The sequence below is a fragment of the Hippichthys cyanospilos genome, chromosome 17 (genome assembly GCF_059441005.1).
Source record: "Hippichthys cyanospilos isolate Australia breed blue-spotted pipefish chromosome 17, RoL_Hcya_1.0, whole genome shotgun sequence".
Lineage (NCBI taxonomy): Eukaryota > Metazoa > Chordata > Actinopteri > Syngnathiformes > Syngnathidae > Hippichthys > Hippichthys cyanospilos.
In genome coordinates, this window is record NC_142385.1 from 4,362,501 (window position 1) to 4,386,967 (window position 24,467).

Below are 24,467 nucleotides of genomic sequence, written 5' to 3' on the forward strand. Positions count from 1 at the left end.
TCATACTGATGCTCCACTGGTTCTCTCATAGAAGTTCAGAGTTGAATGGTGTTTTTTTTTTTTTTTTTGCATCTTGTTAGGCTAACATTTATGCATCAGAAATGTTTTACGGTCTGTTTCTTTCTTATACCATGGCATGAAAGCATGAAGTGGTCAGTTAAAAATGCGGCATATTTTGCATATTTGGACATCTTCATGTACTCTAAAAGGGGCCTGACATTTATCGCCTTTGCTGATGTAGCAGCCTTGTTATCATATGGCAATTTACAAGCCATGATGTTTAAGGAGTGCTGTATTCCAATAGAATTTAAGTTGAAATTAAACATTTGAAATTTTTTCTGGGGAAACTTTTGCATATATTGTTTCTCCTGTCTAGTTTGCGAAATTATATCAGTATAAAGTTTTGCAATTACTCTCCCAGAAAATTCCTTTAGGAAATACACGCGCCAGTACAAACGCCAGGGTTCAGTGGTAGAATCATCATCTCCCAATTGAGAGGTTGTGGGTTCGACCCTCTACCAGTGTTACCATGTTGAAGCGTCCTTCAGCAAGACACTGAACCCCCAGTTAATCCTGATGCTGCGTCCTCAGTAGGTAAATGAGTTACCAGTGTAAAGGGTAAAGTACTTAAGGTAGAAAAGCGCTAAGTGTAGGTCCGTTTACCATTTACTCGGCACGGGACTAGATACAAATCCCACAAGACGAGATATCTCACGAGATTGAGCCCACGAGAACAAGATATGAAAGTTTTGCAAAATTTTCAAAATAAAAAACATATTTTATTGAGCAGGCTGCAATAAACTATTTAAAGTTTTTCCATATGCTGCAGCAACAAATGCAGCTGAGATCTCTCAGAGTAGATGAACATGAACAAAATAAAATATTGTTGTCATGTCTGGGCATGGCGGTGTGGAGTGCCAAGGTGCAAGAGGATGGATTGCAAGGAAGCCAGGAGGGGATGTGCTCAAAAATTGAGGATTTAATAATCAAATGAGGCAGGAACAAAAATTGACAAAAACTGGGCAAAGCATTGAAGTGTCGAGAACTTAACTAAATTTATGGGGAAGAGCGGCAGAGGAACTGAAGAACACAATGATCTGCTACAGCGAGGAAACGACGGCATGGAGGTGACCATTACAATAACCGACAAACTAGCTGTGACCAACCTACAGCTTATATACACACAACAGTAATTACAAAACAATGTGAAACAGCTGGGAGAGAGCAAGAGGCAGGGGAAGCTGATTGGATGACACACAAGGGGCAGGAACATGCATGCAAAAGGTGGACAAAATCAAAACTAACGGACAGGGAGGAGAGGCAGAGGCCGGGAGGAAACAATTCTAAGTGAATGGCTAAACAAACCAAAAATCTCCACAACAAAACCCACAACAGAAGAAAACCAAGGCAGAATGTCACAACTGTACTTTCTTATCACATGGAGTTTTAAGATAAGTTACGGTTGAGCTCTTTCATAGTTGAACATAAAAATAATTAATAATGTTTAAAGTACCAAACATGAAACAAATAAACATTAATGCAAATAGTAACTACAATGGTGGTTTTACTTCTGGGCACGGAATTAAGCCATCTGCGGTGAGGCAAACTAACATCTGTCTACTTTTTAATGGTCATGTTCTTTTTACGAAAAACAAGCATGTCCACATCGTTAGGGTCCAACTGTGCTCTTTGGGGAGTAACTCTGCTGTGAAAAAGGCACGCTCACTGCCAACTGATGTCGCCGGAATGAAAAGGTGCACATTTTCAATTGCAGCAAGCAAAGGAATCAGTCTTGATGGTAGCTACTTGCATCTTTCATGGCAACAATTACCTCTGCTTTGGTTTTCTTGTAAAGTTTTAGAAGAACTGTTTGACTAAAGTGATGTCATGATGGGATCTCAAGGGTGTGAATTAGCTGCGGAAATCCACTGCCTTCCACCATAAAAAATAGCTTCATAACGAGCGCAATGTACAGAGCAATATCCTATGTTATTTTGGTAGCTCTCGCACTTGATGCGTCCAGTTCATGTTAGCTGCGGTGTATGTCTGAATTTTTTTTTGCAGAGTTTCCAAACTGTCTTTGTTTTATCAGTCAATATGTTATCATCCTTTTCCTCAATTGGAAAAACCAAAGTTTTGCCACACAGACGATTTAAAAGTAATCTTACATTGTGTATTTCTCCCGTGTACTCTATTGAGCGTATACAATATACAATTGTCTAATTTTTGGTCAACCTCTCCCCCATTTCAGTCAAATAACTCGTCCTTGGAGAAGAAAGAAGCGTCACTAGAGATCACATCACAGAAAAAGTAAGCTGCACTTTTTTTCCTACTGCCTAATTGTATGGTGATACTAGTAGGTTATACTACGGTATATGCACAAAGTGTCTGTCAAGAATGGATGATTATGCGCATTGGACAATACCAAACTGGATTTAGATCCAATTTAAATTGTGTGTAATTGTAACTCTATTACTATCTATGACAATGGTTTTGAAATTAAATTAAAGTAAGTCTGGGATATTACTATTTTAAAGACTACACTGTAAAATGGATTAAAAAATCATTAAAGAATACGAATATAAAATCCAAACTTAATAACAGGCATAGGTAAAAGCAATTTCCATACACTTTTTCTTTGTAATTATTTAAAAGGCGTAGATTTGTCTCAGTCAAGTGAGCCTAATCTCATCCATCCCTCCATATTGCCGAGCCAAAGTAAATCTTTCTCAAAAACAATGAAAAACTGGGCGGAGAAAGAAGCCACCGAAACAGAAAGCTGGTCTACTGTTGTTGAGGAAGAGAAGCCCAAAACTGAGCACCTGTTAAAACAAACTCATTTTTCCTTTTGGGGTCAGCAGTTCATTTTCTGTATATAAACTTTCCTAATAATGTGTACTGTAGTTTTATACATGTTGGGCAAGACTCAGACACTTCACACTCACAAATTTCAGGTTCAAGAAATCAAATAAATAAATATCACTCTTTTGAAAATATTGACCCCCCCAACCCACCCCCGCGCTCCAAACAGTATTCATTTCCTATTGTACCATGTTATAACGATTGTTGTAAAGATTGCAATAATGAAATAAAAATGGGTGCGACTATGACTTGAAAATATTTTTAAAACTATTTGTTCTTAATAGGAGTGAAGAAAACCGGAAAAAGAATGAGAAGGTGGAGTCAAAAGTGAAAAGGCGTAAGATCTCCAAGGACGAACCGGATGTACAGGAGTCAGCAGTCTCAAAGAATATTATTGCCTATCAACGAAAAATCCTGGTAGCAATAACATTTTTTATTTCGAGCATTTCTGTTTTTGTCTGCAGATTTAATGTCATCTGTGTGTTATTCTGATTATTTTTTGTTCATTCCACAGAACTGTTTTGCAAGGAACTTTTACAACATGAGAATGCTAGCTCTGTTAGTTGCATTCGCCATAAACTTCATTCTTCTATTCTACAAGGTAATTGTGGACTTTGAGCATGTAAATTGAAAGGCAATCTTTCTTTTTATTGACTTTCAAAAACTTGAAATCTAATGAGGCTCGCAGTGGGTCTTGATAAGCAAGTGCAATCAATACAAAAATTAAATATCAGCAATATCCTCTCTCCGTCCTAACTTGTCCTAAGCTTTGAAATTTGTGAACATATACCAGTATTGAGAAACAAAAAACGCCAAATAAAATGGAGTCATGGCTTCACCTTATATTTAAATATGCCAAAGATAGAATTCATTCTATTTTGGGGACAGGTGGAATATCTCTTAATGTCATGGAAAGTAGATTAGATTAGAAAAAAAGACAAGACAGTACAACGTAGAATTGAAGCTGCAAGCATTAATCAGCTATCACAGCCCCCCCCCCCCCCTTTTTTTTTTTTTGCGGCCAGTCATGGTAATGATTACCAAACAGTGAAGACTCCAACTTCATCAAAGCCTCTATCCAACTGAAGGTGTGATGTTCTGTTCTATTCGCTGCTGGTTGGTGTGCCTATCATTGCTGCGCTGGTCTGTCCAAGTCCGGGGGCGGAGCCACCGGTTTCACACCTCAGTGCAATGAGTAATCTCCATACTATTTAAGTGCAGCTGAGACAGAACCACGACATCGGATTATTCCATGGAATTACTGCTAGATTCTCTGTACTGTATTGTTCCCTAAATTTTCCCACGTTACGCTCGTGATACTTTGGTGTTCTCTTTGTTGTTCCCTCAATTGCGTCTTATTCTGTTGCTACTTTGTTTATCTTGCGTGTATTATCTGGTGTAGTTTCTTTGTTGCTACTTTGGTGGATTACATCAATGTGATGCAGTGGCGGTCCGTGACTTTTACACGAACGCCTTGTGTGATGTCAGATTCTCAAATAAATACCCCTCATGCGCACACGTACGCATTACTGGGCTTACAGGCTATTTTTTTAAAATGTCAAACTAATAAATAATAAACTACATTGTGTAGCCATAGCTGACCCGGGGCAGACTGACAGAGGCGAGGCTGCAATATTGTACCTAGGGCCCCTCCGACCAGCCACTGGTGGCAAGGTGTCTTGCCCAAGGACACAACAGCACATGACTGACAGAGGGGGATTCGAACAGCTGACCCTAGAAGCCACGGCGTGATAATATGAATAAAACACCAGCATCTTTATGCTTCAGTTACCACCAGTTATCCTTGGGTGCATGCTTGCACCTGCAGCGCATCCCAATCAGGGGACTATTTAGGTGCGCCGAAAGCAGGAGGACGTTGCCAGATTATTGCTTTACGCAGACGTCCAGCGCACATGCAAGTCTCCTGTTCCTTGTTCCCTTGAATCCTAGATCTGAGTGTTTTTGTTGTTACTTTTACCTACCTTGCCTTTGCAGTTTTTTTGATAGCCCTTTTAGTTGGTACTTTGTATTTCTTGACAACGTCCTGTTGGTTCCGCCCCCGTATCTTATTAGTTACATGCTTTTTTGTATTGTCTCTTTGATTTGTACTTTAAATCTCATAAAAGTCGCCTTCAGCGTGTTCCAGGGCTCACTTTTTGTTTGTCTGGGTCACCGCCGCGACAGCTCGCTTCTTTGTTTGATACTCCCTTACTCTCAAGTGAAAGACAACATAATTTCTCAGCAATTCGCAGGTTTCAATCCGGTGATAACCGATGATTGCAATGACGAATGAAAATGAAATACGAAATGTACTGCTCCATCAGGCTTAGTCAATCATTCTCAAAGTTTTCTCGTACTTCTGTGATCGGTTGACAACATCTCCTCTGATAATACTGCTTTTAGAGTAATGATGTTACATATAAATAGATTGTAAAATATTTCTTAAATGGTTGACTTCCTTTTAAATATCAAAAGCATTTGAGAGAAAACATACATAGCCCTTTGTCCACCATATTATTTAAATTACTTCATCTTTGTAATCTTGTTGTTTGCAGCCTTTCTTTGATTAGAATGGCCCTTATTATTTTTATGTTGATTAAAATATAACCTATTAATTCTTGATATCATTCAATATTATTTACTAATTGTTATAAATGTATTATATTTAGGTTTCTACATCCTCAACAGCGGCTAAAGAAGTGATCTCAAACAAAGAACCAGACAGCACCATTGAGAGGGATTCACAGGGAGGTGACCCTGTGGTCGAAATAAAACACGGGGTAACAGATGACCTCCATGATCCCTCAAAGTTAGCTATGGTCCATTTTGTTTTAGAGGAGGGCACTGGATACATGGAGCCAACACTGCGGATCCTAGCCATTCTCCATACAGTCTTCTCTTTTTTCTGCATCATTGGATATTACTGTCTCAAGGTATGCAGTTTGTTGTTGTTTCAGAGTATTTCATATTATCCTCCTAATATCTTACTTATGGGGTTAATTCATTCAGCCATGCATTTTATTCATCATGCATGGTCAAGTTGTGTGGACAGCAATTATAGCACAGAAGCCCACTCTCTTGTAAGTTCGCCCAGATCTTCCAGGGAATCCAAGGTGTACCCAGGCCAGTTAGGGGACAACATTAATTTACATAGCTGGCCATGAACGAGGCCAGCAATGTCTTGGGATGCACTACAGTTTTAATTCACAAGTGGGGACAGGTGGATGATGGCTAAACTGTCATCCATACTACCAACCACATTATTGGAAAGTTTGGGAATGCACGAATTATAATTTAATCTTATATTATTTTGTGCCATGTGCTTCTGTTTGGACCGATGTCCACTAATGAAAATTCTTTGCCAATATGTATGGCCTCTTTATAAGAAGCACTTTGAAGCCTTCTCTACCCAGCACTGTGTACAGGTGAATGTATCCTGTTAGGGGATACCTATAGTTATCTGAAGGCAAATGTATATGGTTTATCAAGACAAACCGCTTCCAATTTGTATTGTACCGTATTTGTATTTAATCAAGTTTAAAAGAGTTATTTTGTCGAGAAACCGTGTTTCAAGCTTGCTTTAATACAACCACATTCAATTGCAGTTTTTCTTGATAAACTGAATATTCTTCCGAACACCACCTGTGCACTTTGAGGTACTGTTAGAAGAATGGCCTGCAAATTAGATAATTGTTTAGCATGCCCTCTCACAGTTGGAGAAGTCATGGGTCCAAATCTGAACACGGCAAGGCACACATGAACAAACTACTCGGGGTGGCAATGTCTCACGATTCGAATCGATTTTGGGGTCTTTGCTTCAACCTATAGAAGTTCAAAGAATATCCCCGAAGTAGTTTGCAGCTTTTAATGCACATCTTGGCATCAACATCATCGGAGTCAGACTAAAAATGAAGGACGTAACTCAAGTCAGCCACATTCTTTGACATAAAACCTTCACAGCAGGTGTAAAAACTTAAATTAGCCGACAATTTGACAGCACTTACCTCAAAACAGTGCTTCTTAATTATATTTTGCCACCCCCCAAGTAAATAAGAATATTATCTATAAAAAGATAGATAAATTCTTATTTTAATGCAATTACATTTTCACATGACAAAAACAAATCTATTTGAGAAGCACGGCCTTAAACTAACATCATACGTCACTTTAGCTTTCAAATATCACCTTAACAATTTAAGAAACAACATTATCCATATAGCGTTGCCCCTGTAGGAGTTTCATACAAGTCTTGCTGTACATGGATACTTGCTAGCTCACCATACTTCCTGTTTACACAGCTTGTGGCAAAATAAAAGCATAGCTTCAAAACAAGAGAATAAAGTAAGTGAAACTTGCCTGAAAGGCAGAACAAAAACATTTAAACTCGCGGCCATGTGAAAGTGAAAAGACTACTTTCCACCAATGCAAGCCTGACATCCTTGAACGGGCCGCGTGGTGACGTCATTGAACATCGCATACTAAGGAAGTGTATCAATTTCTGATTTACAGTATTTTAGTATCGATTTAACGAGCTTTTATATTGATTGAAATCGTAGTAAATGAGAATCGGAAATGTGATGAAATCGATTTTCTTTTTTTGGCACACCTCTACAAGCTACCACGCACACAAGACAAGACAAGCTGAAAAGTTAAGAAGACAGGCACCAATGTTTATAATTGTAACCATCAACATCAAAACTTCTGCATGTTTACAAAAGAAGATAAAATACAAAACGATGTATGCAAACTCCAAATTACAAACACATTACAGTGGGCCCCGTGTTACGAGATTATACCATTCGGTGATTAGGCTCGTAAGGCGAATTCACCGTATGGCAGGGAATCCAAACCTATGTTAATAAGCTAATGCGCATGTATACAATCAGAAAACATCATAAATAAAAATTATAGAAAGGATTTATTTACCTTTGACTGGCACTTGTTATGCCCATATTCCCTAGTAAGGGTAGCCTAGGCTAGGCTAGCTTCGTATTTCTGATTATCTCCTGCTATCGTTTCCGTATAAATCATCTTCTTACTTCTCTCTTTAACATCACTAGCAATCTTGGGACCCATGGCTAACCCATTCAAGTTTGAATTAAGTAGTAAAATGCACTATAAATACGGTTTTGTAACCACTCACGATAGAACAAAGCTTTACCTGTCCGCCATTTTGAAACGAGTGAAGCCGACCAATAACAGACCTGCATCTCCGTGAGGAGATGCCGACCAATAGCAGACCAGCATTGTAGTGACGCTTTGCATTGAGGCATTGACGACAACAGAAAATAAGTGTAATTACCTAAACACACCTGCAGATGTAGACGAAACAACACAAGTACAGCCAAGCCCAAACAAGTGTCATGACAATTGTTTTTGTCGCAAAACCGGAAAAATACCATAAAGAGGGGAAGAATAAAACTCAGTATTCCACATCACAACATGAAAAAAACGTAAGCCTCCCTGGCTTACTGAGCTGTAACACGGGGGTCCACTGCACTCACATATATATACATGTAAATGAATAAAAATTGTGTCTGTACTGTACTAAATATTTTACAATTGTGGCTCATAAATTAACAAAATGGCAGGCGATTCATGCTTTGTTCATACACCCAATTTAGCGGCTCACCTGAAAAAGTTTATTTGCTTATCTTGTTTGTCAGAAATGTACGGACTTATTTTAATGTTTTTCATTCCAGCAAACTGTTTTTTTTTTTTTTTTACATAATATTTTGGTCCTGCTATTTTTTGTGAAATGACAATCTTATCTACCTTAATTTATTATTATTGTTTCATCATATTTTACCAGATTAAAGCTATATAATTTATAGCTAACTTCAAGTATGAACAGTTGTCCACATGCTATGTTTGTGTAAAAAAATTGTTTCTTATGAATCAAAACTTAAATGTTAAAAAAATTACACCGTCTCTCTTTGTTATTCTGTCTTTCAAAGCCGACTGAAGTAGTATGATGTACAAGTTTGAAACCGAGTCGTTTTGAATTAAAAAATCTTTTTGAATCCAAAATCGATCATGAATTGAACGGAGACCTCAAAATTAGAATCGAACTGAATCGTGAGAGTCAAAAATTCCCACCCTTCACACACACCCATGCACAAACATTCACAGGTTCATGTTTGCCATCTTAAAAAATATTAATGATCACATATTTCTACACTGAACTTGGCATCTAAGGTTAGAATTGTCCTTTTGGTGTGCTTGTGTGTGACTGGACATGTATTGCGCATATTGCTGACTTAGGTTCCATTGGTGATATTTAAGCGTGAAAAGGATGTAGCCAGGAAGTTGGAGTTTGATGGCCTTTACATAACAGAGCAGCCATCTGAGGATGACATCAAAGGACAGTGGGACAGACTGGTTATTAACACACAGTAAGTAGACATATTTTCTTTATAAAATAAAATAACTCAACAAGAATACCCATCCCTCACTCTACCCCAGTTTAAGAAAAGAAGGAAGACGAGAGTACTTCAGGGTCGCCAGACCTCGGAGTGAGACATTGGGGGGTTGCAGAATGATATTTGAATATTTGAATGACATGTTAATTTCATGTCAGGGAGTGCACACTCAGTGATGTTGCAATGTGTCCCTTTGCCCAAAATAGGGAGCAACGGCCCTACAATTATATGTTCTTCGTGGCCACACTCGTCTGAACATGGTTTTGTCCAGCTTCACATGAAACTTCATACAACTGCAATGTATATATTGATAACACATTGTAAAAGGGGTGGCACAGATGCAGACTGGTTAGGACGTCTGCCTCACAGTTCAGAGGTCCCGGGTTTGCTTCTTGCTCGGGACGTCTTGTGTGGAGTTTGTATGCCTGTGTTTTTTTTTTTGTTGTTTTTTGTTTTTCTGGGTTCTTCGGTTTTCTCTTACATTCCCAAAACATGTATGGTGTGTATATTGGACACTCCAGTTTGTCCTTAGGTGTGTTTGTGTGAATGGTTGCTTTGAAATGGCAACTAGTTTGCTGCCCAAAAAATGCCAGGAAAAGCTCCAGCACGCCTGTGGCCCTTGGGAGGGGAAGCGGTTTGAAAAATGAATGGATTGGTGGATGGATGAATAGTTTTTAATGACAATTTAAAGTTGCAGTGAAATATATATTTTTTTTGATATAAAACAGCATTTGACACTGGACTAATATAAGGAAAATGAGGGCTTTTCAAATTTTATATCATCTTACATTTTATTTCTTCTAGCAGACATTAGATTGTGTCTTTGTACTGTCAACAAAGTTCAAATCTGTCCAGATAATGCTTATTCTTTTTGTCCCTCTTCACTATTTTGGCCATCATTGTTGTTGCTCTTTGCTCTATGTCTTCCTGCCTCCTCTTTATCGATGTCCAAATTAATAGTATGGCTCTTCCAGAAGACAATTTGCAGGGTACTCCTCATGTAGCCTCCATAAAATACACAAACCATGAACACGCTTAAAAGCTTGTGCACAAAATTAACTGTCTGCGTCCTCCAAACACCAACAATGGCGACCATGTGACATCAGTTACAGCACGAATGTCCAAATCTATGCAGACTTTGAATCCAGTCCACGAATTTGGCCTTCAGTAGGAAAAACACGCTGTCAACTAATCACGTTTAGATTGAAGATCATCCAATCATCCATTCTCCATAGCCATTTATTCTCACTAGGGTCCTGCTGGTGTCAATCCCAGCTGTCTTCAGGCGGTAGGCGAGTGACACCCTGATCTAGTTGATAGTTAATTGCAGGGCATAAACAAGCATTCACACACCCAATCGGAGCCAAGGACAATTTAGAGTGATTAATACACCTGCTATGCATTATTTTGGAGTGCCGGAGGAAGCTGGCGTGACCGGAAAATACCCACGCAGGCTCTGGGTTAACATGCAAATTCCACAGAAGAAGGCCAGAACAAGCTGGAATCAAACAAGGGACTCTGAATTGTGAGGCGAATGTGCTAACCGCTCTTCCACCAAGCTACCCTTGAAGATACCCTTGAAATCATTTAATTGTCATTGAGTCTTTTTTTTTGTATTTATTTATTGGCACTTCATTTTTCCTCTCAAAACTGTGTAGCACTTCTCCCATAGGCTTCTGCCATGTCTTGTCATATTTCTGATGCACAAGCATAAGAGTTACAAACATTATCATTCCAGTGTAAACAGGAGCATTGCAGGTAAAGCAATGTCATATCTAATCCACACAGCAAAATCCTGAAGTTCAGGCACTTTTCACCCAAAAAGCAAACTTTCTTTATTTGGCAGCGCAGCGCACAAGATTAAGCATCTAAAAAGGAAACATGTTGTGGCTATTGCCTTAATTTTGACTTTTCTTACCTAAGGACAGTCGTTTCTGGATGGCAGTTATCATTAGAATGCACAGGATAACTAAATGTGATGTGTTGCGAGCTTGGTATTGACACAAATACAGCGTAATATAGGATTTACTAGAGATTCTAGAGGCATTAGTCAGTGAACGTACGTAGGTTTATTACTAGTAGGTTTACCAATTCACAGCCATTGCAACAATAGATGTCAAGCTTCCATTTAACTGGATAGCTATGAGTCAAAAATCAATTTTAACTGGCCTGGCTGTGATTCCATAAAACCCTTATCCCACTGAGCGGCGAATGTTGGTAAGTGTCGGCAAGGGCAGTTGTTGTTTTGCTCTCATCAGGGTTTATTCAAAGTCGCCAACATTCACCAAAAGAACAGTTTTTTTTTTTTTTTTCAGCTCTTGTTACAAGTAAACTGAAGTTATATGGGTAAAGCATTGTCACAGCAATCCACACAGTAAACTCTATCCATCCATGAGCTTCCACTTTACCAATCCTGTTGAGAGGGGTTGTACTCTCTTCTACCCTGGAATTGTTCACCTCAGGAGACGGGGACAGCAGCTTGAACGGGGAAGCCCATTCTTCCCTCTCCCAGTCACTTCGTCCAGCTCCTCCGGGAGCATCCTCAGGCTTTCCCAGGCCAGCCAAGAGACATAGTCTCTCCAGCGTGTCCTGGGTCAATCATGGGGCCCGCTCCCGGATGGATAAGACCGGAACACCTCCCCCAGGGAGGCATCCGGGATGCATCTTAACCAGATGCCCAAGCCATCTCAACTTCTCATCTCAACACGGAGGAGCAGCGGTTCGACATTGAGTCCAGGCACCCTGCTGAGCAAACTCGTTTCGGCCGCTTATATGCGGGATCTCATTCTTTCGGTCACAACCCACGGCTGGTGACCATAGGTGAGGGCAGGAACGTAGATGAAATGGTAAATAGAGAGCTTCGCCTTTCAGCTCAGTTGGTGCTAATCTTCATCACAGCTGCTTCACATTTGGCTGCGAATCGCTCTAGCGAGAGTTGGAGGTCAATGTCTGAAGAATCCAACAGCACCACATCATCCGCAAATAGCAGAGATGCAATGCTGAGACCCCCAAACTGGACCCGCTCAACACTTCGGCTGCACCTAGAAACAGAATCTGTGACAAAGAGCACCCTTGGCAGAGTCCACCTCTCACTGGAAACACATGAACGGCCACAACTCTGGTCAACTGCCTCGACAACGGAAGCGTGGAACATGTTCCTCTCTGACTCAATGTCCCGAGCACTGTAGTGATAACTGTCAGCATTGGATGATAGTCTTTCCACACTTATTACATAGATATTACCAACATGCAATTCAGAGTAAGGAATGGAAATCATAGTCTTTCCACACTTATTACATAGATATTACCAACATGCAATTCAGAGTAAGGAATGGAAATCAATCTTTCATATGACACCACCCATATTTACATAGACATAGCACACAATATTCTGTCGGCCTTGAAAGATGAGTGAAAATGCTAAATATACTGGTCCTTTAGACTCTAAAGTTTAGAGGTTACCTTTTCCCATAACGCTGGGCACTAAAAGAGTTAACACAAAGAGCACATAAAATTTATGAACACAAAGAGCATGTAACCCAGGGGTCTCAAACTCCAGTCCTCGAGGTCCGCAATCCTGCATGTTTTTGATGCTTCTGTCATTAACTCACCTGAATCAAATTACTAGCTCATCAGCAAGCTCTGCAGGAGCTTGAAAATTTGAATCAGGTGTGTTTAAGAGAGTAGTATGGAAAACATGCAGGTTTGCGGCCCTCAAGGACTGGAGTTTGAGACCCCTGATGTAACCAGTAAGGGCAGATTTTAATGTCAAAGTACCAATATAAGTACGGCCGATAACTTCGACAGAATAGTATCAACAAAAGTGGCATTAGAAAAGCCAATGCGAGTGAAACATAAAAATAGAAACCCACAGGAGTAGGCAGAACCAATAGGAGGACAACGCCTGATGTAACATTCACAAAGAAGCAAGTAAAACAGAGAAGTTGTAACTTGGAAATATACAAAGTAGTAGTACAAAGATAAAGTACAAGAAAATTTGAACCCCCCCACCCCTCCAGGCGAGAAACCCAGAAGCTAGGCACACACACACAAAGAGACACGTCAAGTGCTGTCAAACCCCTCTGAATAAGGCAAATGGAGATCACCGAAATTGCACCTCTCAAGAAAGAAGTCAAAAACTTTGACTTAATGAGAAGACATGAAATATGTTTTTTGACAAATAACATACACATATAATTTATTTTCCTAAGCCATGCAGAGCGGCAACATGAGAATGAAATGGCTGTATGCAGCTTCTGAACAGTGGTTTGCCAAACCCTGATTTGGATAAACTCTGACGAGATCAAAGGAACCGCTACCTTCACAGACACTTGTCAAGGTCCACCCCTCCATGGGCAAGAGGTTTTGCCAAAAATACAATATTTGTAAGCTTGTGGTTGACGTCGAAGCAGGAAAACTACACGTGCAACCATGTGTTCAAAATGTGTTCTTCCCAATATTATGGGGCCCACTCCCAATAATTTTGTCGGTCACATCAGTAGGTGAGTGTTACTACCAATATACTGTATTTTACTTTGCTTTTTAAGTGGTAGGTAGAGACGCTCTTGGCTCTAGAATGCTGGGATTCCATTTTCATCCATAGCGCAGAACATTTCTTAATGTTCATCATATAGACTGAAGAAAAGTTGAAAGATTGAAAGATCCATGTATCTTGCATGAAGACTAATGTGTTTGAAGATATTTATTTATACTACTACTTGCAGCATTTTCAGTAAATGCAAAGTTCAGTAAATAGTGTAAAGAAACATGGCAAGAGGGGGCATCCTCGTGGGTTTTTTTTATTTTATTTTTTTGTGTGAAAAGTTGACAAATTCAAGGAACATTCGCTGAGATGATGGTTCTCGTTAGCTAAACATTTCCCCTATAATTTCTAGATCTTTCCCAAACAACTACTGGGATAAGTTTGTGAAGCGAAAAGTAAGTGTCTGACAGTTTCATTTGAAAATATACAATTCAGATGTATCTGTGAAATGTGTCAATCGAATTTTTCTCTTTTCCAAAGGTGATGGATAAATATGGAGAATTTTATGGTCATGGCAGGATCAGTGAACTACTGGGATTGGACAAGGCTGCTCTGGACTTCAGTGATGCTCATAAAAAAAGGAAGCCCAGAAAAGATAGCTACTTGGCTGCTTTGTAAGTACACTGCACTGGTAAATGAGACTGCATATAGAGGACTTCCTAGGGCACTATCCAAGTGTGTCAAAAAAGAAAAACAAAAATTTGTTCCTATGACTTAAATTCGGAATGTGTATAGAGTTCGTATAAGGTATCAAACAATAATGGTAACTTTGCCTCTTTAAAGACGGGCATTCATTCAGGAGCTGTTCAATAAAAAGAATAATTCAAAAGACTGTCATTTTTAGTGTTTTCTTTTTTAAGTTTGCATGTTTTGAAACTTTTTTCTTCATAAAATAAATATAAACACTGGAATAAGTGATACACTCTAATTCTCGTCATACGTATTCATTAGACGTGTTGGTATTTGTGCAGAACATTGCTTCATTTTGACATTGAAAAGTCAAAAAATAAACATTCCATCTTACTTTAGACATAACTCGGCTGACAGGCAGCTGTTCCCAGTGCTCCTGACCCTCAGCAAATCACCTCACATGGCAAGAATGTAGGGCCCATGTATGTGGTTTCTGTGGATATTTGTGCATTGCCAGGGGATGACTCCAGGGAAAGTGTCCTTCAGTTAATGTACCAAGTGTATCATGCCGATGCTTTGAAGTCAGCCCTGTTCATATCAGTACAGGCCACTTGGCGCAAGGGGAGTGAGGGTTGTAACGTTCTGCAGGATTTCTACCTCTAGGGGTAAAGTCCAGAGAACAGATGTTTTGGGAACAGGCTGACAAACAATGTAGTCATTCTTGAAGAACATAGTGCTAGTGAAACTGATGAAGGACGATAACATCGTTGGTGGTCTAACAGAAGCCCATTCTGATTTTACTTTGTCAACAGGATGAACTCCATAGATGTCAAATACCAAACCTGGAAGCTGGGAGTGGTGTTCACTGACAATGTAAGCATGCATAAAGTGTGACTTGACAACTAAGTCAAGCGCCACCATCTCTTCAGTGAAAGTCACCTCATGATGTCAGGTTTAGCCCAATCTAGATTAACAAAGAACCAACTGCTGAGGGAACGCTATACATGCACCAAAATATTATCAAATTATTACCAAACTATTATCCACCTATCCTTCCAATATCACCACCACTTGTCCTCAGAAGGGTTGTGGTCATGCTGGAATGTATCCCAAATGTCTTCAGGCAGTAAACTGGTGATTCACCCTGAGCTGGTTACCAGCCAGTCACGGAGCACACAGGGACAAACAACCATTCACACTCACAAACGCACCTCAGGACAATTTGGAGTGTCCGCCATGCAAGTTTGTTGGAATGTGGGAGTAAGCCGGAGTAGCTAAGAAAACCCGCAAGGGCACTGGAAAAACATGCAATTTCTGCACAGGCAGGCCCGGAGCCATAAACGACACCCAGGCCTCTCTGTGAGGCAGATGTGCTAACCAGTTTGCCATCATATCCTCCACCCAAATTTTCATGAACTTTAAATATTACTGATATTTACTTGCAAAATTTATTCATTTAATGTGGATTTTGGGCCTATTTAGTTAAACTCAAAGCTCTATGGTTAGATTGAATGAATGGCAATGGGTAGCTTTAAAGGTCAACAGGTAACCTCTGCTATTTAGTTGAAAAAAAAAAACCTTCTCGTCCAGTCACTACCTCCCTGGCATAGAGAGATGAACAAACATACATCATGTAACATTTCCTACATAGATATTTTAAGAGATTGATATTACATTACATGAGAAGACTACATAGAAGATATGAAACAATCCTGCATGCACAGAGGGCTAAAATGAACATAAACATGAATTATCCCGCCTTTGAGTAGTTTTGTGTTTTATTCCCCTGGCAGGGTCACCTATGGCAAACAGGTCCAAGGTGATGAGTAATAACAATGATATACATGTGGAGGCAGACCTAGAGGTCAGGCTTTAATGGCATGTGCCACCGATGAGCTCTCTTGTATTTATTGGTAATACAAAAACCAGCAGAGTGGAAGTGTTTTGAGCAGTAGAATTTGCTCTAATTCAGCCAAATGTGTCAAACCTTAGCAGATGGATGACTTTAAACATACTGCAAAAGCAACGGACGATTTTTTTTAAGTCGACGAAATGGAACGCTTTGCAAGAGACAAAACAATCACCTGTCCTGAATTTGAATGAACATATTTAACTTGCTGAATTTATAACTAAAAAGAAGACACAGAACACAAGGTAATAAAATATTATTTGATTTTGTTTTATGTCCATGTGTCCTATTAATTTGGTTCCCTTAAAAAGTAGAAGTATAAACGTGTTTGAATTTTTACAATGTTCAACTGATTTTAATGCAAAGACCATGAAAATCACAGATTCTGCACTTTAAGCACATAAAGGCCAGTGTGGGGGTATACACAGCTTGACTGTTGAAAATGGTGTCAAAATCCAAATATTTATAGACCTGACCATATATTTCAGTTTCTTATCTCCACAAACATGCTACCGTTCTTCTTCTTGTTTTGGCTTTTTTAATCTTGATGCTAAAATATCTTATCCAGCCAACCAAACAAGTTGTCGTGCAGGTCTTCTCCTAACTCTGTCACCACAGTATTTTCTCATTTGTTTCTTTATCACAATGCAGTCGTTCCTGTATCTAGCCTGGTATATGACGATGTCTGTCCTGGGTCACTACAACAACTTTTTCTTTGCTGCACATCTGCTTGACGTTGCAATGGGTTTTAAGACACTGCGAACCATCCTGTCCTCAGTGACACACAATGGAAAACAGGTCTGCTGCTTTGGACCTCTAAGGCCTTGTCTACATGTAACCGGCTTATTTAAACCCGCATAGTCTCACCCTCGTCATTGTTGTTTATTTATTTAAAGAAATCGCATCTATATGAATCCAGCACAGTGTGGTTTCCTTCGCTTACAAGAATGATGAGTCGCTGGGCGGCAGTAGTGTCTCCAAATTCTGTCCAATCAGAAAGAATTTCCGCCTCTAATGTGTTCATTGAGAAAGAACTTCCACCTCTGACGTCACCAATATCTGCATTTTTGGTGGGAATAAGTAGCGCAATGATGCAATTCTCCGGTTTAAGCAGGTTACACACATCCACAAAAATGGAGGCTTGGGAAAATCTCCACTTTGACCAGGGGTTTTGAAAGACTCAATTTTGATTAAAAAAAAAAAAAAAGAGCCCGGTCACGTACAGGAAATAGGCTGAAACGGAGATATTTTCTGCCAGTTTGCAGGAATCCCCGGCTACGTATAGACAAGGCCTAAAACTGCACTATAAAACTGCACGCTATGCAGTACGAGATAGCAATCTTATTATACAAATAAATCATGCTATGTTTGTTACCATGTGGATTGACCCAGAAGACTACTTTATTTATAATAGTTGCTTTGTCTCCTTCATGTATTTCCTTCTAGTTGGTGTTAACAGTTGGGCTGTTAGCAGTGGTGGTGTATCTGTACACGGTAGTAGCCTTTAACTTCTTCAGAAAATTCTACAACAAGAGTGAAGATGGGGAGCTACCTGACATGAAATGTGATGACATGTTGACAGTGAGTATCTGGAAGGATTTTACTTGGGACATTTTACCATTCAGAAATCTAGTAGATTAGACTACCAAAAACTCACATGATTCTCTATGTAGCCTCTTCTAATGCTCTTAAGTCAAAAAAATGTGGTGCGGAAGAGTTGGTAAGAAAACTGTTATTTCACATGGTGTCTCTTTTGCTGTTTTTTTCTCATCACTCTTCACATTTGCTCACTGTAACTATGACGGGCAAAGTAACGTGAGTTTAGTGTGTCTTTTGCCATTTATGGGTTGAAAGTCATGGGAATTAGGTTTTAGAGGGTTCTCCCTTGGGCACTGGCTTTTGTCTAAGCTTTCTGTCTTTTGTATTTACTAAAAAATAGTACATTAGGCATTGCAATCAAACCTGAACCCAGATTCTAAAAGAATAATCTCATTTGTCAAATGTAGTTGTACACATATCTCCCTACCAACAGTGGATACAAAAATTGTGCAGACACTCAATCTTAAAAGTCAGGTTTTAGTTATATAACAAAATTAGATGAATACAGATTACGATACAAGATAGATTAAATACAATTAATGTGAATTGTAAACCTGCATTATTCAGTTGTAATTCATAACATCACAATCTTTTCAAGGGAAGTAAAACAAAACTGAGAAAATTGTTCTCACCCTCCTTAGGTGTAGTGTGTGTTCAGAATAAGCAAATCACAGTCAAACTCATTTTAAATTTTCATTCTATTTTGTGAATTGGTTAAAATATAAACACATAAATAGATAAGAATTTGTACATGTGCACAGTAAGTTCTGATAAGCTTCACAATGAAGATCAAATTTCAGTTTGGCTCAGCTGCACCCGGTTTCCATTCATCATCCTTGAGATGTTTGTACAGCTTAATAGAAGTCCACTGGGTGCAAATTCAGTTGATTGTACATAATTTTGAAAGACACACACTTCCCTTTATATGGTCTCACAGTTGACAGTGCATGTTGAAGCTCAACCCAAGCATGAAGTCAAAGGAATTGTCTGTAAACCTTTGAGGCAGCGTTGCCTCAAGGCAGAGACCCAAGGAAAGGAGCAGAAAAAAATAGGTCTACTTTCAAAGTCGCAGTACACATAGGGCCATTCATTTGTAAATGGAAAATAATGACGGACAGATACTGCACCAATGTTGCATGAAAATGTCCTTCATAGTCCAATTGACCTTAGTCCAGCGTGATGGTGCACATCTTTCAGTAGCAAAGCAATAACAAACACACAGCTAAAAGAATGGGTCAGCAATATTCTGAACACTGAATATCCTTGAGTGGCGCAACCCCGAAATAGATGTTTCAAGCCCAGGACGTTATTTTCTACAGGAGTTGACAATGTAATTGCTGCTAAAGGTGCTTTCACAAAGTATTTTGCGATGCATGACTAAAACCTTTCATTACTTTTGGTTGCACTTTAACATTAGATTGTTTTTCTTTTATATTTTGCCTTTTTTTGTTTTTCTTACCACTCTGTGGGCTTTTTGTTAAATTAATCTTTTGGACAGCCTATTTCCTCCCAGCCTTTTGGGGTTCAGTTATCGTGTAGTTTCCATGTTAAAATCATGACTGAATAAATGTTCTAAAAAAAAAAAAAAAAAAAAAATCTCTCATAAGCACAGTGGCCTTCATCATTTGTAAAAAGAAGCAGTGACAGAAAGATAATTCACTAATGTTTAGAAACATGCTGGGTAAAAAAAATCTGCATGTTCTGAAACCTATTCTAGGGTAATGTTTCACATCTTTCAGTAGCACAGTCATTGGAAACACAAAGGCAGGATACAGAAAATAATGGATTCAGGAACATTCTAAACACTGAAAATATCTTTGAGTAGCCCAGACTTAGCCATTATATAGGTGTTTTAAGCCCGTCAACAAAGTGTTCCGCAAAGGTGGCGGAAAACCTTTTGTTTTGTTGTTATTGGGTGTGGACAGTATACTTTATGACAGTATACTTTATGTTGTATGTTAAATCTATTTGTTTCAAGGCTGTAACAATTTATAACACTACTTTATAACTCAATGAACACGATAGATTGACCTCTTTCTGGTTTGACAAAGTGAAGTAAATTTTGTCAGAAACCAATCCACCCAAGTGCACAGAGGCAGTTAATTAAAACTACAGTTCACAAGTTGGTTGGAAACGGCAAACAAATCGAAAGGCCCTGTATCACTTACACTTGTTTTTTTAGGAGATCAACAACGAGGTCGATATTAAACCCACTCAAAGCAATCAATGCCCAATGCCTTTTTCATGTTGACTATCTGTTTAAGTTACTGCACATCTGCTTGAGGTGTTTTGTTCCCACATAAATGTATAGTTACTACACACTACATTACTACACTGAAATGATGAAATAAAAATGTTATTAAATATGTCGATCATTGTCATCTTATTCATGTATTTGTCAGGTAAGAAATAAAGGGAGATAGTTATTAGTTTCATAGTCTACTCATGCAGCAGAAGCATATTTTAAATCTGGGCTGCACAATTCACAGAAAATATGTCAATATATCATGTCAATATGTGATGGCAAACGATAATTTAATTTATGTGTGGATCTGTATGCTTTAATCTAATTTTTATGAGTCAGATGCAATGTTAAGTGCAATGTTAAGTGTGCATCATCATCAAAAAGCAGAACAGTATCTTGAGCATTATTAATACCAATAATCAATAAGATACAATGAGCTTTACCATATGAAAACTCGAGCATTACTAATACCAATAATCAATAAGATACAATGAGCTTTACCATTGTAATTTACAACACTAATGTTACATGTTTTTGCAGTATCGGGCAGCCCTTTAATGATATTGTTATTATGTATCAAATCTTTGAGTAAAACTGAAGTATCATTTTAGTATACCAAGGCTGGGCTGAGTGTCCTATTTATTGAAAACCAAAATGCATGTATAATTGTCAAATACACATATGCAAAATGTGTTGAGCTTTCCTTGATGTTGAGGCCCCCAATAAGAGTGATTGTTTCCCCCAAAAAATAAAAACACTGATTTCTGGAAGGCCTTTGCACAGCTTGGTGCACGATGTCTAACAAGTGACAATTGCTATCACAGTATATAGCACATACCTCAGTTTTTGTACAAGTATTAAATTTGTGAATGCGTTTCCTTAACTTAAAGAGAGCTGTGCAACTTTTGTTTTCACACTGTAATGATGTTATCATACTTTTGATGACCTCAAAATTAAAAGGGTGTTTAAGCCATATACTGTACTGCAATACTTACAGGGTAGAATTGGATAAAGAATGAAATACAGCTGGAATTGCTGCCAGTCCATGTGAAAAAAAAGTACTATATAAGGGCCTGACAGCCGATGGCTCGTGTGTATGTGCGTGTGTGTCTGTGTGTTTTGTAATAGTGGGAGGGGGGGCCTTCTGTCACCCGGAAATTTCACAACTAATCCCCTATATTCAGCCACCCACAACATTCCATAGAGCTCTATTTATTCCTATTAAGGATTTGTAGAGGCATCCATTGCTTCTACTACAAAAAGGTGACAGAGATTTAGTGGCACAAAATGATGGACAGTAGAAAGTTTTCCCTCCTTACTGCCCGTTTTGAGAATTAATGCCTTGGAATGACACAGGACAAGAAAGACCTGTGTTGATCTTGTTGGCATCATTTTACTTGGCTCACGTGTCTTTCAGGCATTATCGTGGGCATGTGTGCTTGTGTCCCTGGAAAAAGACACATTTTCATTATTTAGTTTAACCCTTATGTGATATACTATATGGTCTGTGTATGGCACTCTTGTGCATCATCAGAGGAGCCAAAAAGGACCTACATACCACAACAAAGTTGAAAAACTTATCCGTCCATCCATTTTATGAAGCCGCTTCTCACTGGGGTCGCTGGCTTGCTGGGGCATATCCCAGATGACTACAGGCATTAGGCGGGGGGACACCCTGAACTGGTTGTTAGCCAATTGCAGAGCACGCAGAGCCGGACAACCATTTACACAGCCAATCACACCAAAGGACAATTTAGAGTGTCCAATACACCTTCCATACATGATTTTGGAAAGTGGGAGGAAGCTGGAGTGCCCAAGAAATCCCACATAGGCTCTGGAAGAACATGCACAAACTCCACACAGGAAGGCCGGAGCCACTTGGATTCGAACTCGGATCTCTGAACTGTGAGGCGGACAGACGTGTGTACTACTGAGCTGCCCTAAGTTCAAAATATTAAAAGTTTTAAAAAAGATCAAATGTAATGTATCCTCTCTAAATTTTGCAATTTCTATGGTTTTTGCACAACATGGTCGAGGTCCCATCCCCAGTACCTAAGTTAAATGTTGATAAAAAGTGAGTTAAGAAATTTAGGCCACTTATCCTTTCCCATGTCCATCAACAGTTTAGTGCAGAATTGGCCAATCTGCAGCTCAAAAGTCACATGCAACTCTTTGTTCTGTTTGATGTGGCTTTCTGAGCTCACAGCATTCGTTATGATGTCAGAAAGTGTTTCCAATAGGAGAAGGGTAGGTGAGCAATTTACTGCTATTTTGAAGGCGTCAAGTTACATTTATTTCACAGAGAACCGTCACAATTTCACAACGCCATCCTCTGACTAAAGCTCGCAGGAGGGTTAGGAGAAATTCAAAACCCTTTTGGGTAAAAATAAGAAACCTTGAGAAGGGACCACATCTGGGAGGAAACCCCCTTCCGGGCTCAACAGGCTACAAAAGTGACTGAGTGCTTGGATAACACATTGTGCCATATTTAACATTAAGTGTTCATTAGGAAGAGAAGATGACATCAGGAGACAGCTTTTGGTAGGATCCTTCTCACAATCAGGCTAGGTTGGGCCATCGCCACCGCAGTGCCTCCTCAGAGTGTGCCACATTTGCGTTTGGTGATTCTGTTTTGGGGGGTCGGCTGGTGGGTCTGGCACTTTTCCTGATTGTTGTGGTCTAGCCTAATTACCTTACGGGACCCAGCTGCTTGTGTACATACCAGCTTCGCGCTTTTTGGAATCCTCCTATCCACAGGCTTGGCCAGGCATATCAAGCCAGGTGTGGCTGGTTGGCTCATGAGCAAAAGATTAGTTTAGTCTCGCGTTTTTGCGTCGCAGGCACACGGTCATTTGTTTCCCTACCCCAAGGATACGTGAAAGGCGTTTTTTTTTTCAAGAACTCAGTGTAGACAAGCCGCCTTTATGCGTGAAAACAGTGTTCATTCGAGACAGTTTCTTTTAGACGTGTTTTCTGTTTGAGTGACATTCTGTTCGTATTTTTTCCTCCCAGTCGATACAGCTGTTTTTATTGTTCAGTTTTTATTGTTATTGTTCAGCCAACGTGCATTTGGGTCCACTCCATTCATCAGCATGCCTTGGCAGACCAGCCGACTCCGTGCTGCCGATAATTGTGACAGAGTGAGCCCGCTTCTGGTTGGTCTACGGAAGGTGGCATGGCAGCATTCAATTAGTTCACCGCCATCTAGCTCCCTTTCTAAGGCAGTAGAGAGAGGCAAGAAAGAAAAAGAAGAAAGCTGGTGGATGTGGTTAGTTTGGTACCAGACAATGGCGGATCCTTAACTGGGTGCTCAAGTAAAGGTCTGAGGGAAAAGATTTAGGGGTTGTAAAGGATAAAGTGACAAAAACTGGTAAGGGCTGGAATAATTATTAGATTACCACAATTGGAGTCTGAATCAGGATCTGAAAATAAATTTGCCAAATCTCAAAATTCAGTCTGAAAAATATGAATCTAAAAGCAGATGAAAAGAAAAAACAGTCGGGTGGAAGACATGGGTTAAAGTCACACAGGAAAAACAAGAGGGCTTACATGCTACGAGGATGCTTGACAGGCTGAGGGCAGAAACAGGCAGACGGGTGCAGTGTGCTTTCTGCTGGGTTCAGTTTTCATCGGATCATTCTGTCTGGGTTCGAAGTGCTGCTGTAAAAACAAAAGCAGGGAAGCAAGAGGCAAGATGTACTCTAAAAAAAACATTGTATTCCTTGAGGACTAAAGTACAACAAAAAAGGTATACTAAACAAACCCAACACAACATTTAGTGACTAAAGGATTGATAATGACAGCAACGAGCAATGATCTGATACAAAACCGAAAGAAGGCAGGGAACTACGTACAAACCAAACTGGTGAGACAAGGGACACCTGGACAAATGGCTCAGGGATGTGTGTGATCCGCTGTGTATGAAAATAGAGCCCTTTAAAATAGTTTTAACTAATATTTTTTGCTAAGGATTTTGAAAATTGTTCATCATCGAAAAAGAGTGAATATAATGTTGTTGTTTTTTCCCTTGAACTATGTAGAGTTCTATAATTCGTTCGTTCAGATTATCCCGCAAGTGAAGATACATGCTGGGGGGTACTGCTAATCCTCGAAGCATGAGGGAAGGACTTCAACACATATAACATGTATAATGGATAGTTTATCTAATATTTCATTTGTGTGTGTATTTTACACTCCTTTTATTTTGCAGGTCAAAACATGTTTTCAGTTTAACATTAGTTGTTTAACAGAAAATTA

General features: G+C 39.4%; 1 protein-coding gene and 1 long non-coding RNA gene across 2 annotated transcripts in view; one reads left to right on the forward strand and one right to left on the reverse strand.

Moving 5' to 3' along the window:
* Positions 1–24,467, forward strand: part of ryr2a (ryanodine receptor 2a (cardiac)) — a 158,803-nt gene that overhangs the window by 128,287 nt on the left and 6,049 nt on the right. The window contains exons 100-109 of the mRNA XM_088438734.1: positions 2,252–2,310; positions 3,147–3,279; positions 3,377–3,463; positions 5,532–5,795; positions 9,127–9,257; positions 14,180–14,222; positions 14,308–14,441; positions 15,270–15,330; positions 17,018–17,164; positions 17,813–17,947. Of these exons, the coding sequence (XP_088294860.1) occupies positions 2,252–2,310; positions 3,147–3,279; positions 3,377–3,463; positions 5,532–5,795; positions 9,127–9,257; positions 14,180–14,222; positions 14,308–14,441; positions 15,270–15,330; positions 17,018–17,164; positions 17,813–17,947 (1,194 nt within the window). The remainder of the gene's footprint in view (positions 1–2,251; positions 2,311–3,146; positions 3,280–3,376; positions 3,464–5,531; positions 5,796–9,126; positions 9,258–14,179; positions 14,223–14,307; positions 14,442–15,269; positions 15,331–17,017; positions 17,165–17,812; positions 17,948–24,467) is intronic.
* The window catches only part of LOC148409276 (uncharacterized), a 40,808-nt gene continuing 39,314 nt past the window's right edge, over positions 22,974–24,467 (reverse strand). Inside the window, exons 2-3 of the long non-coding RNA XR_015868348.1 lie at positions 23,760–23,870; positions 22,974–23,426 (exon numbers count right to left, since the gene is read on the reverse strand). This is a non-coding gene — a long non-coding RNA (uncharacterized LOC148409276). The remainder of the gene's footprint in view (positions 23,427–23,759; positions 23,871–24,467) is intronic.